At 36.9% G+C, this 16,364-nt stretch overlaps 1 protein-coding gene across 3 annotated transcripts in view; it reads right to left on the reverse strand.

Annotated features, from left to right (window-relative positions):
* The window catches only part of LOC149806226 (WD repeat and FYVE domain-containing protein 3-like), a 413,256-nt gene that overhangs the window by 351,295 nt on the left and 45,597 nt on the right, over positions 1-16,364 (reverse strand). For all 3 annotated transcript variants that reach the window (XM_089951178.1, XM_089951177.1, XM_089951179.1), the window contains 4 exons: positions 14,843-15,117; positions 7,416-7,608; positions 6,712-6,898; positions 6,221-6,387 (listed from right to left, as the gene is read on the reverse strand). In XM_089951178.1, coding sequence (XP_089807304.1) covers positions 6,221-6,387; positions 6,712-6,898; positions 7,416-7,608; positions 14,843-15,117 — 822 coding nt within the window. The remainder of the gene's footprint in view (positions 1-6,220; positions 6,388-6,711; positions 6,899-7,415; positions 7,609-14,842; positions 15,118-16,364) is intronic.

Raw genomic sequence — 16,364 nt, forward strand, 5'->3', positions numbered from 1 at the left:
AAGGAGTGGTAAACATGTAGATGATTTACTGTGTATTCAATAGGATAGGAACCTAACTATAGCTAAAAAGAACATAACAAAAAATGACATCTGAAGCTATTTAATTGTGCTGACAAAATTCCTGTGTATTTCTTTATGAATCTATATATAAGAATCTATATATAATGTTTTCCTGATGGGATAATCCATGGGATATAACATTTTTATTAGAAAGTTTTTTGCATAATGATGATTCTTGTTCCAGGATTTGTAGATGTCTAAGGAGGAAAATATAAATGGTTTTACACTAATTTAAATATTTCGTGGAACTCATTTTCCGAGACATAACTTCTATCTAACTTTGATCTCTTAAAATGTAGATGAATTTCCAAGGCATAACTTCATAAAAATCTATCTAACTTTTATCTCTTAAAATGTAGAGACCTTGCAAATGCATAGTTCAAAAAAACTACAAAGAGTAGCATAGTGAAAAATGAAACTCAACTGGAACTAAGTCAGGCATTCACTTCTGTATCTGTCAGTAAAAAAAAGACATTTTTCATAATACTGTATCAAGTTTGATGCTCTACTTTTCCAAAACAATTTTCATGAATTCCATATAAGACCATATATTCTTTTAAAGTGATGAGTGTTGAATACTGAGAAATGTGATTTTCAAATTACTCACTCTGGCACCCATACTTTATAAAGAAAAGATCAGCACCATTTTTATTTAGAACTAAACAGACATTATTACAAGACGTTTAGTACAAACCCAATGCCAAAATGACTATCCATTCATGAGGAAAATATGTTGATCGTGGCAGCCACATTGGTTACATCTAAGGCACCATTATTTGATTTAGGACCAACAAGGCATCATAAAAAGTCTTCAGGTGAAAACACTATGATGATATATATGACCTGGACAAGTAGTAATAACATATGACCTGGACAAGTAGTAATAACATATGACCTGGACAAGTAGTAATAACATAACAAACTTTCAAATTTAAGTGAAGTAGCAACAAGATTTTCAAGATTGCCACTTTGATAACCATATTGGATGTCCAAGTGGCATCATTTTGATTTAGGACCAATGAGACGTTATAAAAAGCCTTCTGGTAAAAATCCCATGTCAATATGACTTTACCATTTAGGAGGAGTCGTAAGATATTCCAGATGGAGGTTGTGGCTGTTCTGTTCCAATGTCAAATGAACACCATTTTTATTTACAACCCATTAGATATCATACAAAGTCTCATACTCTCTCTATTTTACAACACTGCACACTTAATATGTTACAACCCCTCCACACTCACTATCTTACAAGCCCATACACTAATTTACAAAACATTCAGTGCTCAACATATCTGAAAGCCTGACCCCTAGAGCCCCTATAATTTTCGATATGGCCCATCTGGTATTCTAAGTGAGCAGCCCTGTCAGGCTTTTCAAAAAAAAATGGCATGCTAAAAATACAATTTGGTACCCTTGACACGTTCATGTTTCGAAAAAACAATTTTCAGTAATCTTCACATAAAAAATAAAAGAAGAAAAAAAAACAAAAACAAAAACCCAAGACAAAACCACTTTCAGTATATCTCCATTACCTGTAGAATGTATAAACAGTAAACAGTCATGATGTAAATCCATCCTTGGGCAGTTTAGATAGCGGCAATTAAAGGCAAAGAGGTCATGTATAAATCACCATTTCACATATTATTTAACTGACAATAGCTAGTGAGAATTGTTTGAAGGCTGCAGTGGGGGAGCCCATTGTGCTAATTTGCACAGGCAGGAACAGGAAGTTGTTGTTGAAGTTGTTGAAAGGTTTAAAGCCATTTTTCAGCACAAAATAGGCTATACATGGCAGCCAGTATTAATGGTGGAGGAGGTACCTGGGAAAACCCCGGAAAGAACCACTGACCCACAAGAAGCTACTGGCAAGCTGTCTCACATACCTACACTGGCCTAATATGAGACTCAAACCCACACAGACAGGTGAGATGGCAGTGATCAGTAACAGTGAGCGCTTTAGATCACTTGGTCACTTGGGGCCCCACAGGATCAGGAAGTAGAACAACCCATTATAGGTAATCAATGAGATCCTAGATATGTGTACAAGAACAAAAGTTATTACATATCACTGCCTTGGATGAGAATGTGAAAACCATATGTATAATATTTTTGACAAGTTCGTCAACAGCGGCAATGTTTCTTTGAAGTCAGATTTTCCTGCATATATAAAATGCAAAGCATGATCATTTTTCAATTGTCATAATAGTTATCAAGTGTAATTCATTTTTTAAGCCAATTTTAGGAAGTAATTAGCTACCAGTAAAGCCCAAGCAAAATTTCAGAACTCCTTTTTGACAAGAGCTTTATGCGGTTAAGCACGCCAACAAAAAAGATGAAAAAGGGGGGGGGCTATTAATTCTTTGTACATACTGCAAACAACACATCAACGTATGTCAACTTGGTTCTGACCTGGATTCACTCAGAGAATCCAGCAGAAGTTTGAACACTAGGACCATCCAGTCTTAAGTGAGTGTAGTGATGAACACTAGAACCATCCAGTCCCTAGTGAGCATAGTGATGAACACTAGGACCATCCAGTCCCTAGTGAATGTAGTGATGAACACTAGGACCATACACTTGCTAGTTAGTGTACTGATGAAGACCAGGACCATCCAGTCCCTAGTGAGTGTACTGATGAAGACTAGGACCATCCAGTCCCTAGTGAGTGTACTGATGAAGACTAGGACCATCCAGTCTCTAGTGAGTGTACTGATGAAGACTAGGACCATCCAATCCCTAGTGAGTGTAGTGATGAACACTAGGACCATCCAGTCCCTAGTGAGTGTACTGATGAACACTAGGACCATCCAGTCCCTAGCGAGTGTAATGATGAACACTACGACCATCCAGTCCCTAGTGAGTGTACTGATGAACACTACGACCATCCAGTCCCTAGTGAGTGTACTGATGAAGACCAGGACCATCCAGTCCCTAGTGAGTGTACTGATGAAGACTAGGACCATCCAGTCCCTAGTGAGTGTACTGATGAAGACTAGGACCATCCAGTCTCTAGTGAGTGTACTGATGAAGACTAGGACCATCCAGTCCCTAGTGAGTGTACTGATGAAGACTAGGACCATCCAGTCTCTAGTGAGTGTAGTGATGAACACTAGGACCATCCAATCCCTAGTGAGTGTAGTGATGAACACTAGGACCATCCAGTCCCTAGCGAGTGTAATGATGAACACTAGGACCATCCAGTCCCTAGTGAGTGTACTGATGAACACTAGGACCATCCAGTCCCTAGTGAGTGTACTGATGAACACTAGGACCATCCAGTCCCTAGTGAGTGTAATGATGAACACCAGGACCATCCAGTCCCTAGTGAGTGTAATGATGAACACTAGGACCATCCAGTCCCTAGTGAGTGTAGTGATGAACACTAGGACCATCCAGTCCCTAGTGAGTGAAGTGATGAACACTACGACCATCCAGTCCCTAGTGAGTGTACTGATGAAGACTAGGACCATCCAGTCTCTAGTGAGTGTACTGATGAACACTACGACCATCCAGTCCCTAGCGAGTGTAGTGATGAACACTAGGACCATCCAGTCCCTAGTGAGTGTAGTGATGAACACTAGGACCATCCAGTCCCTAGTGAGTGTAGTGATGAACACTAGGACCATCCAGTCTCTAGTGAGTATAGGGCCATGCAGTCCCTAGTGATTGTAGTGATGAACACTAACGACACTTGCATTACTTTCAAATCCCTTTGAACCCTATTGAATTTATATTTGAACTGTAGCTATTGCTGCCTTGTGTGACAATATTTAAAAAGGAGAAATTTTGGGCATCTGGAAATTGGAGTCCGGGCTTGTGAAATTTCAGCCAGGGCTTGTGAGTTTATTTGTCACCAGCTCGGGGCCAGTGTTTATAAAAAAAATTATTTCAGCACTGACCTTAACTCCATAATTTACAACACAATACACTATTTTACAAACCCCATACACTATTTTACAACCCCCTACACTCACTATTTTACAACCCCATACACGTTGTTAAAACACCATACATTCTCTAATTTACCACCCCACATACTCTCTATTTTACAATACCATACACTTAATATTGTACAACACCATACACTCTCTATTTTACACACATACACACACACTCTATTGTATAACCCCATAAACTCACTATTTTACACACATACACACACACTCTATTGTAAAACCCCACAAACGCACTATTTTACACACATACACACACACTCTATTGTATAACCCCATAAACTCACTATTTTACACACATACACACACACTCTATTGTATAACCCCACAAACGCACTATTTTACACACATACACACACACTCTATTGTATAACCCCACAAACGCACTATTTTACACACATACACACACACTCTATTGTATAACCCCACAAACGCACTATTTTACACACATACACACACACTCTATTGTATAACCCCATAAACTCACTATTTTACACACATACACACACACTCTATTGTAAAACCCCACAAACGCACTATTTTACAACACCATATGCTCATCATTCTACAACACCATACACTATTTTACAACCCCACACATTGTCTAATTTACAACACCATATATGCACCATTTTATACCCTGACACTATCTATTTACAATAACATACATTCACTAATTTACAACCTACACTATATACAACACCATACTTTTGTACAACACAACACCAAACACTTCTGACAACACCAAACTCTTTTCCAACACCCCACTCTCTATTTACAACACCATACACTATCTAACAACCCATTCACCCTCTATTTTACAACACCACACTCTCTATTTACAACACCATATACTCACTATTTTACACCACCATACACAATGCCACAAGCCCTCTATTTTACAAAGCATACACTATTTTACAACCCCATACAGTCAATATTTTACAACACCATACACTCCCTATGTTACGACCCCATACTCTCACTATTTTACACCACCATACACTACTTTACACTACTCTTTTTTACAACCCCACATGCTCTCTACTTTACAACACCATACACTATTGTACAACACTATACAGTCAATATTTTACAATGCTATACACTCCCTATGTTACAACCCCACACTCCATTTAACAACCCACACACACTATTTAAAAACATTTCTTAAAGATTTGATTCAATGGGGCTTTGCTCTTTTTGTGGAATTTTTTATATATCTAACTGGAGATAAATGACATCAACCTCTCGGCACAGACAGAGTAAATCTTGGTGTTATCATGAGTAAATATTCAAATCAGTGAAAGAGTTACGAACATGGCTACAACATTTTGGCTGTATGGTATAATTTGTTCTTGCAAAATAATATGAACAAGTCATATTATCCTGACATCAGGCCAACCAGTCCTAATACAAACTGCTCAAAGCTGAGCATCTAGTGAGTCAGTTATTAGTACTATTTTTATAAGCCTTTGGTGTGACTTGGCTGGGGTTGAAACCCCTGACCTTCCACATCCGAGGTGGAACCTCTAACCACTAGGCCACCAGATGATCAAAAATATAAATACGAAGAGTTGAAATTAGGTCTGATTAATTACAACACTCCTGATCTACTGGTATCGCATTATTGTATCAGTACATAATGGGTTCTCATCAAACAGTGATTCTATCAAAACTGTGACAACATTAATATTTTGATATTTAGCCATTAATCAATGAATGTTAACACAAATATTAATTTCTGATAAAAATAAGCTTAAAAAGTCAACATTTCATGTTAGCTCTAACATAACACTTTTTACTGAAAATTAAACCGAGCATGACATTACATAGTGACATAATATTTAGTTGCAACTCCAGATTAACATGGAGTACTTTGCATCAAAAGACTAGGTTTATTTTCACTACTCACCCCCCAAAAATGTAGGAATACAGCCGTTCTTATGGAAGGGAGCCTTGTAAAATTTAATTAATTGTTTGACTGACTCATTCTTAACATAACATAATGGTATACAGCTTGCTTAATTTTTAGTAAAACAGACTTTCTGTATTGCACTGACCTCTTCATTGCAACATCCCAATATATCAATATACTCTTTGTGTTGACCAGTTGGTGGAACCAGGACTGTCTCTACAGGGTTTATAATGAGATGTCTGCCAGTGTATTTGGCTTATAATGGACATTTAAGTGACCATACACATACCTTTCCCCACAGGATGCGGCAAGTAGAACCCTGGGATCTGGAACAGAGAGGCATTGCTGGACTGGCTGGGTTTGATCTCTGTATATCCACAATTGGTGAGGGATCCAATCAAAAGGACCAGGTTACGCAGGGCCTGCTGTGAGTCTTCCAAAGGATCCTGCTCTAGTCTGAAAACACACATATATTCCCTAGGAATAAAGTCCAACAAATCTGCTTGAATCATCAAGTACAAGGTACTCAGTTAAATATAACAAGCTTTATCACCTATCTTTAAGATAATAAATCGGACAGACATTCCTAACAGGACACAATTTCAACTGTGTGTTTTTAATGTTGGGTTGTAAAATATTTCAATATCCTTTTACAATACAAGTACAAAAGTTTATGGTGACTGTTATTACAGAAAATAACAGAAAGGTAATTTTTGATGACCGAATAAAACAAAGACAGAAGAATGAGAGAGAAGTATGGCAACTGCTGTGTCCACTGACTTTAGAAGGAATTCAGACAGATAGCCATATCCTTGGCAGGCCCGGAAATCCTCCAGCAACACCTGGGATACTTCACTTGAGTCCTTCAGGAAACAAAACACCGTCACAAACATCTCTACCAGCTCCAAGGGAAGCAACTCTTGGGCCCGCTGCATGTTTTCTGTACAGTGCCGAACACAGCCCTTTTCTGTGGAATGAGACAGAAAGATAACAGATGTTAAGCATGTAGACTGATTCAAGACTGATTCAATAATAAATCATTGTTTTGGTATATTTTTTCTGTGCCAATCACTGTGTACTATTCTTGATGCCAATATCTCCAGTACTGAGACTGAATAACAATAATGTCCAAGGATTATGCATGGTAACTTGGTTGAATAATACAGACAATACTATCAAATTCAAATTGATGAAGAATTTTTTTGCTTTTTTTGCTACTTTATAAAACTTTATAAAACTTGACCAAAAATAATCAATTATAATATAGCTGTGTAAAATGCAAAACTTTTTATCTGTTCAGGCAATTTTTTTAATGCATTTACTTGATATGCTACAGATAAATTCTAAAACAAAGTCTAATGATAAAAAAGCACGGACTTGCTTCTGGACTAAATAGTCCCTGAAGAGTGTGTCTTAATGAAAATAAGTTGAAAGAGACCAGAAAATCCAATCCCAAGATAATTTAGTTCATTTCTGCTACCCACCATGTATGTATCTAACCACAACTTCAGTGAGACCATGCCTAGACAATGTGACAAGCACCTCCCCAGCATTCTTCCTCCAGTCCGTGTTGTATGCAGGGCACCAGCTTGTTATTGCACTGAACAAGAGACTGAGGTCATCTTTCCTGGCCAATTCCTCTGCTGGTGACACATGGCTGCACAGTCGCACCAGGACCTACAGCAGTAATATACCCTATTAATACATGGTCATACTGTGATCATTACTATAATGTGAAAAGTTTAAAACATGATGCCTTGTGCAAAATGGCAGCCTTCTTATATCATTTCTTGTCAAAATAAACCAAATAGGGCATGTAAAGTCCGTGTGGATACTGCATAAAGTATCATTGAAGATTTTAACTATAAACAATGAATGCATTTCAAAGGTCCCCACTTAAAACAATTAAACTGGAACTATTAGCAATGGATGTACTTCAAAGGTCCCCACTTAATACAATTAAACTTGAACTATTAGCAATGGATGTACTTCAAAGGTCCCCACTTAATACAATTAAAATGGAACTATTAGCTTTGGATGCATTTTAAAGGTCCCCACCAAATACAATTAAAGTGGAACTATTAGCAATGGATGCACTGCAAGCAGCCACAACAGATACAATTTAACTAGAACTTTTGGCAATGGATGCACTGCAAGCAGCCCAAACAGATGCAATTTAACTAGAACTCTTAGCAATGGATGCACTACAAAGGGTCACCTAAATAGAATTTAACTAGAACTATAAGTACTAGATGTACTGGGACTCCCGAATAAAATGTAACTAGAACTATTACCAATGGATGTACTGCATATGGCCCCACACAACTGAATTTCTCCACAGATCATTAAAAAGAATAGTGTGTTTGGAAAACAAATGTAGGAGAAAATAACAGTTGAGAGAACTTCTCTATCTAAATGATGATGTAGAATGAATAAATTAAATGCAGTTAAATATAGCTATATTGATTCCAAACAACATTCCAAGTTGCGATGTAAAAGTATTGGCTCATCAAGGAGTATAACTTTGGCCAAAATGGTTTTTATGAAACTAAAGCCATAAAAGACAAATGTAAGTGACTGAGACGACATTAATACCAAACTGCATCTGAATATATTAAATAGTTCTCGAGTTATAAGTTTGCAAGCAACATTCCATGTTATGATATGAAATGACAAGGACCATAACTTTATGCAAAATGACAAGAAAAAACCCATAAAAGACACATTTAAGCCAGTCCATGCCAAAAGTGCATCAAAATATGTTGAAAGGTTCTTGAACTATAACAGTTACAAGCAACATCCCATGTGAAGATACTGTAGTATAATTTACTTTCATGGATCTCAATTTTTTCATAAGTGGCTAACATTTTGTTGAGTCTAAATTCATGGTTCATCACAACAAAGTCCATAAAAATTATGTTTATGTTCATTGCCAAGTATCATAAGTCTTTTAGCTACAAGCCTTGTCTTGATGCCAAGTATCGGTAGCTTGATGCCAAGTATGGGTAGCTTGATGACAAGTATGGGTAGCTTGATGCCAGGCATAGGTAGCTTGATGCCAAGTATGGGTAGCTTGATGCCAAGTATAGGTAGCTGGATACCAAGTATAGGTCGCTTGATGCCAAGTATATGTAGCTTGATGCCAAGTATGGGTAGCTTGATGCCAAGTATGGGTAGCTTGATGCCAAGCATAGGGAACTTGATGCCAAGTATCAGTAGCTTGATGCCAAGTATGGTAGCTTGATGCCAGGTATATGTAGCTTGATGCCAAGGATAGGTAGCTTGATACCAAGCATAGGTAGCTTGATGCCAAGTATGGGTAGCTTGATGCCAGGTATAGGTAGCTTCATACCAAGTATAGGTTGTTGTTGTTGTTGTTGTTGTTGTTGTGGGTTTAATGCCATTTTTCAGCACACGATAGGCCATACATGGCGGCAAGTATTAATGGTGGAGGAAGAACCCAGGAAAACCCTGGAAAGAACCACTAACCCATGAGAAGCTACTGGCAAGCTTTCTCACATACCCACATTGGCTGAATCCGAGACTCGAACCGACGCAGACAGAGGCAAGATGGCAGTGATCCGTAACGGAGAGTGCTTTAGACCACTCGGCCCTCAGGGCCCCCCAAGTATATGTACCTTGATGCCAAGTATAGGTAGATTGATGCCATGTATAGGTAGATTGATGCCAAGATTAAGTAGCTTGATACTGATATAAATCAATATTTTCTCTGGCAATAATGTATCACAATACAGGCTTAAATAATCAATCAATCAATGCAGGAAGACAGTAGAATGAAGCAAAAACTAAATGATATAAAAGATCAGAAAATGAACATTTTCTTGTCTTCTTTCTAGTCATTCAAATCAATTAAATAATGCTGTTAAAACATGAGTCCCCTAAAGGGACCGATGCTATACTGGGCAAAAAGAATTTCCAGGCATTTGTGATAATAACATTTCTTCCTTTTAACTGCTGAATGTTTGAAAACTATTGCTGATATATTTTCCACTATAACAAGATTTTCAATGTTGGAATGGCACCATTTTCATCTAGGTTTGGTTTGGTTTCATGGTTTAAAAAAATCATTTCTGCACATGATTAGCTACATATGGCAGCCAGTATATCAGGTGGTGGAAGAACAAGGTAACAACCCAAAAAATAATTACTGACAAACAGAAAGCTACAGAGAAGCTTTTTCATATGCAGATTTTCGTCAATCCAAGACTTTAACCCACGTTGACAGGTGAATTGTGAACAATCTGTAAATAAGCACCATATGCCACTCAAACACTTGTGGCACCATTTTCATTCAGACCAAGAAGACATCATTAGAAATCTTGGTGAAAACCCCATGTCAACAGACCATCCATTCAGGGGGTGTAGCAAGGGCAATATTTTTATGTCAGCCATTTGTCAATCATACTGGATGTATGACTAGCATCATTTTCATTCAGGAACTCTACTGGTGAAGACTCCATGATGATACAGGCATCCATTTGGAGGTAGAGAAACAATATTTTCAAGATGTCCACCATGATCGCCATATTGAGGGTAAATGTTCCTTTAGGAAGAACTTGACACAATAAGAACTCTTCTGATGAAAAACCATGTCAAAATGACTTTCCATTTAAGAGGAGTAACCATAACAAGGTTTTCAAGATAAAAACCATAGTGGTCAAATCAGGCATAGGATCTTCGCCATTTTAATTTAGCACCAACAAGACTTTATAAGTTATCTGGTGAAAACCTCATGTTGACGTGTCTTTCCATTTTGGAAGAGTACTAATAACAAGATTTTCAAGATGACTGTCATGGATGCCATACTGGATGTAAACCATTTCCATTCAGGACCAACTCAACATCATAAGAAATCTTTTAGAAAACCATGCTGATTAGAACATTCATTTAGCAATAACAAGATTCCCAAGATGGCAGCCTTATTGTATGTGTGAGTAGCACCATTTTCATTTAGGACCAAATAGACTTCTTAAGTGTTCTGTAGAAACCCCAGGAGGAGTAGCAATAAGAGTTACAAGATGGCTGGTAAAACCTCAAATCAATATTACTATCCATACAAGAAGAGTAGTACTAACAAGGGCCACTGCCATAGCTGCCAACCTTCCAGGCTTGCAATTAGTGAAAATAGGGATAAAAGTTGTGAACTTTGACATGAATTAGTGAAAAATACCATGACAATAACTCCATCCACTCTGACTGTCAATAATACACTATATCAAGATGTCAATATAAACTAAAACACTACATATATGCAGAAATATATCTGCATTTCTATTTATTATGGTATTCATAAACGTCACTTGTTCTTGTGGTTATTTATCAAGACATGATACTGTGGCAGACTTGAACTTCCTCAACTGTTTGATCATAAATTTGTTTTCTAAACAGTTCAGACTTCTTGCCTGCTGGTTGATCTTAGTGACTAAAATTGCTGACAAATTTTCTGCAGCTAAGGAGGCCCTAAAGTCTGTCTTATTTTTCCTCACTAGAGAAAATACTCCTCTGCTGTCACTGTTGCTGTGAGGAATGCACAGGAGCTGCAGCACTTTTGGTTCTTCCACAGGAAAATGTGGAAGCGATTTTCCAGTCCGGGAACATTTGTCGGAACAAACGTTTAGCATGGTCTCCAGCTGTTAAAGGTAGATTGTGTTCAACAAGAAAACTCACAAATAATGCTTCAGCATTGGTAGCTTGCAGGTCTTCCACCGATGGCTTAAAATATTCCAGAGCTGAATTCTGTGATTTCTTAATTTTCCCAACTTCTACGTGTTTTTTGCAACCGATGTGCTTCCTCACATCGTCGCTGCCACCATGCCCAATACTCCAATTTGTGTCACTGTGTGCAAAAAGCATGATATACATCAGTGTCTAATGGCAGAATGCACGGCCAATTTTTGAAATATTCCAAATTAAACTTCACTTTTTGAGCAATACATTTCTTTTTACTTGGTGGTGAAGACATTTTCAAGATCTTACATGCGATGCTGAACGGTAACTCAAATCAGTGTTGGTGACACATGAGCAGAGCAAAATTCCAGTTAGGCCCCAGTTTCTCTCAAAAGCATTTGTTGTTGTTGTTGTTGTTGTAGGGTTTAACGCCATTTTTCAGCACACAATAGGCTATACATGTCGGCCAGTATTAATGGTGGAGGAAGAACTCGGGAAAACCCCAGAAAGAACCACCGACCCACGAGAAGCTACTGGCAAACTTTCTCACATATCCACATTGGCCAAATCCGAGACTCGAACCCACGCAGACAGAGGTGAGATGGCAGTGATCCGTAACGAAGAGTGCTTTAGACCACTCGGCCACTCGGAGCCCCCAAAAGCATTTGTAAAACTACTCTTATACATATAGATTAAAATAGGCTAAAATGCTTGCTACCAGGCCAACTGTACTAATCAGCTGTAGTTCTACTACTATCGAGACCAGCAGTACCGGACCATTTCGGCAACTGCGAATATCACCACTAGCGCTTAACGGGTAATCAGTTATTTTATTAACGATTTAAAATAATTGAGAATTGGAGAATTTGTGAATATCTGGCTCGCAGCGTGAATGCGTGAATCGCTGAAAAAGTTGTGAAATTCATGCCAAATTCATTACAATTGGCAGCTATGCACTGCAGTGGCCATATTATACATCAGATCGGCACCATTTTTATTTAGAATCAACCAGAGATGATGAGATTAAACACCCATAATGGATACTATAATTCTGCAGGATAACTGCATTTTCCCATATTCAATTAGACATTTATAATGAATACTAGAATTCTGCAGGATAGCTGCATTTTCCCATATTCGATTAGAAACTCATAATAGATACTAGAATTCTGCAGGATAGCTGCATTTTCCCATATTCGATTAGACACCCATAACGGATACTAGAATTCTGCAGGATAGCTGCATTTTCCCATATTTGATTAGACATTTATAACGGATACTACAATTCTGCAGGATAGCTGCATTTCCTCATACTTGATTAAGACACTCATAACAGATACCAGAATTCGATTAGACACTCATAACGGATACAGTCATATGTGTACTACTCCAGAAAAACCCTCAATCTTAGAATAAAATGTAAAGTCTGTTATCTTCAGCATTGTAGATGTGCAACATCAGGCATGCACACACCCATACACTTGAATGGGAAGCGTCCCATAATCCCTGCCTTTATTAAAAAAGCATGGGAATAACAAGTTCAAAATAATAACTACAGTAGTCCCCCTCTTGACCAGCGGTCACCCGCTCCTTACGGTCAGAATCCATTGGCACCGATGAGTTTGTGTTCAAAAGTACCCCTCACGAAAGACCACCCAACAAACGCGACCTTCGGTCAGCATATTAGTGCAATAATATAAAATTTACCCCTCACAAGCGGCCGCATTTTATTTTAACATGTATCCAGAACCAGTATTTTATTCGTAACATGTGTTAAGTAATCTGATTTCTGTTTCCCGATGTCAGGTTTTCGTTACTGAAAGAAGTGTTGACTAAAGTACATGTACCACTAAGGTTAATATTATATCATTTATGCCTCACACGAAGCCACATTTATTCCATAAAGCTGAGAAAGACTCAAATTTTAATCCATACAAAAGGGTAAGTACATGTAATCCAATTAGCCTTACTGCTGTGTTATCATAAGATGTCCGGTTTAGTCACTCTGATAATTGTTAAAATTACAATTATTGAATAGTAGTAACAGCTGAGAAGTGGCAGTATCGATGTACAATACACAAGTCAGCAGGAAAATGGTTTGATAGCTTTTGTGGCTTCCCTTAGTAAGATGTTGAGCTTGTTCACTTTGATAATTAGTGGCTATTACTACTGACAATAATTGTCAACATTACAAATCCTAATGACCGCAAGGTCAAATCTGCGTGATGTTAATCGTACAAATCGAAGCTGTTTTGGCTTCTTTCACTTAGTGTAAAGAAATGTGTAAAAACAATAGGGTACCAGACTGTGACTAACGAATCACGTGACAAGATCACTTCCTTTAAAAATACAAGGCACATTGTTTAGATGCATAAAAAATTGTTTTATCAGTATTGTAGTTGGCAACATGAATAACTTACTGCAAAAAGATCAACATGTCATCTAGGAAAATAACAATTCTCAGTTTAGAAGAGAAAGTGAAAGTAATTCAACTGACCGAGAGGTGGGTGGGGGATCGAGGATCCTTGCAGAAAACTAATGTCATAAAGACTCAGATAAATAATATCGTGAAAGATAAGGAAACAATTCTGCAGAAGTGGGAAGGTGAAATGGATGGAGAAAAGAAGATTGTTTGAGCCAGGAGATGTTTGTATCCTGATCTGAATGACAAGAAAAAGCAAAATTTTGTCAGCTGAACTGGGATATGAAGACTTCACCGCAAGTAACGGATGGTTGCACAGATTTCAAGTGCGACACAATATTAAGTGTTCTGTCCTTAGTGGAGAATCAGCTGATGTTAATAACGAAGTTGTCGAAGATTGGACAAAAAGACTAAATGATATATGCAGGGGATATGACAGCAAGGACATTTTTAATTGTGACGAGACTGGTTTGTTTTTAGACTGTTACCTACAAAGTGACAGACAATGTGATCTGTAACATAATTATAAAGACAGTTGTAAAAATATATCAATGGTTATTCACAACATTCTTTTGAAAATGATGAAAGTTTGTTTTATATTTATTTCACAACATGCATGTGATTTTTTAATGAAAATATTAAATGTTTTAGAATTAAATGTACTTGTGATTTTCTTCATATATATTTACTATTCGCATTTGTCATCCCGCTCTAGAAAGGCCACCCTAATTATATGGCCATTTCCCTGCTGCAATAGGGGTGGCCTTATAAGAGGGGGACTACTGTACATCAAGTTCAAACCTGCACAAAAACTTTCTGCAGTAGCACCCTCCTCTCTCTGGGTGAAAATTCACAGCCTGGCTGAAGAAGGTCTGGGTCTGTAACCGGTGGAAGATCAAAGAACAAGTACAGACATTTTACGAGAGTCGAGGGAAGCGAAGCAGCAGTCATGCAGTCAATCAACTCCCGTGGACCCACTGACAAAAGGTTCAGAGCTGACAGGAGCATCCAACCATTACTAGACTCTTCTGTTGACTCGATTTCCAGAAATTTTACAATTGCACAACTTGCTGCCTCTGAATAAAATAGATTGAATAATTAAGATTAAGATATTTAAAGCATATTATTATTATTATTATTATTATTGTTATTATTATTATTATTATTATAAGTAAATACAGGACAAAAATGAATATGATTTACAGCAGTAAGCATGGGACTATTTTGAATAAGGGTCATTTTCTGCTTCTGTTTTTATGGGGGAAAAAATTCTTGTAAATATCGCAACTCTGTGTCTCATTGTATTATTTGATGTATAAATCACCCTAGTCTGCATTAAATATGCATATAAATTTCTTTTTTATAACTAAACATGACCTTTGAACATGGGCTGATATGGGAAATGTAAGAGAACATGACACATTTGAGCAACTTGAAACTAGAAATAAGATCTAAGTGCAGGCCTGCTCAAACAAGGTATTTCCACTGATTAATTTTTATGAAAATTTTTGGGTTCTCATATTAACTTGTGCTAATTACTAAAAACTAAAATAATTCTTGAATTTTGCTATGTATTTCTAGAATGCGCTATATTATTTCCTTCATTATTATATTTTAAAAAATTCCGGGAATAATAACAATTCAGATATTATAAAAACAATGTTATCCATTCATTTCTCTCTTTCTTCATTCTTTCTAAATTGCCTTGAGAACACAATTTTTCTAAGAGGCACTGAAGGGGGCATTTGGTACTACATGTAAACAAAGACTACATGGAGTAAACATTAAATGGAATTGTATTTTGACATTGCCAATATTTTTTGCAAAAGCATGCTGTAAATAACAGGATAAGTACATATATATCATTTGTTTTATATATAAATAACAGGAAGGTACATATATATTATTTGTTTTATACATAAATAACAGGATAAGTACATATATATTATTTGTTTTATACATAAGTAACAGGATAAGTACATATATATTATTTGCTTTATACATAAATAACAGGATAAGTACATATATATTATTTGTTTTATACATAAATAACAGGGTTTTGACTTCATTTCCATGATGATACCATTTAATTCACTCACTATTACATGCAATCTTTAAGTGAATCTGTCAATTTCCGGATGGAAATAACAGTTACAAAAAGTGTATTTTTTCATTAAATTTTGTTAACTGGGTCTTTCTTCATATAGTAACAATATTAATTCTTTAAAACTAAAGCATTAACTGGGCAAACAACTAAGGATTGTCTTCAGTTATATAAATCTGCTTGGAATAAATGTGTCATCTGCATCATATACAAATTGAA

Source organism: Sinohyriopsis cumingii, chromosome 2 (assembly GCF_028554795.1).
Source record: "Sinohyriopsis cumingii isolate HCF-2022 chromosome 2, ASM2855479v2, whole genome shotgun sequence".
In the NCBI taxonomy this organism is placed as follows: Eukaryota; Metazoa; Mollusca; class Bivalvia; order Unionida; family Unionidae; genus Sinohyriopsis; species Sinohyriopsis cumingii.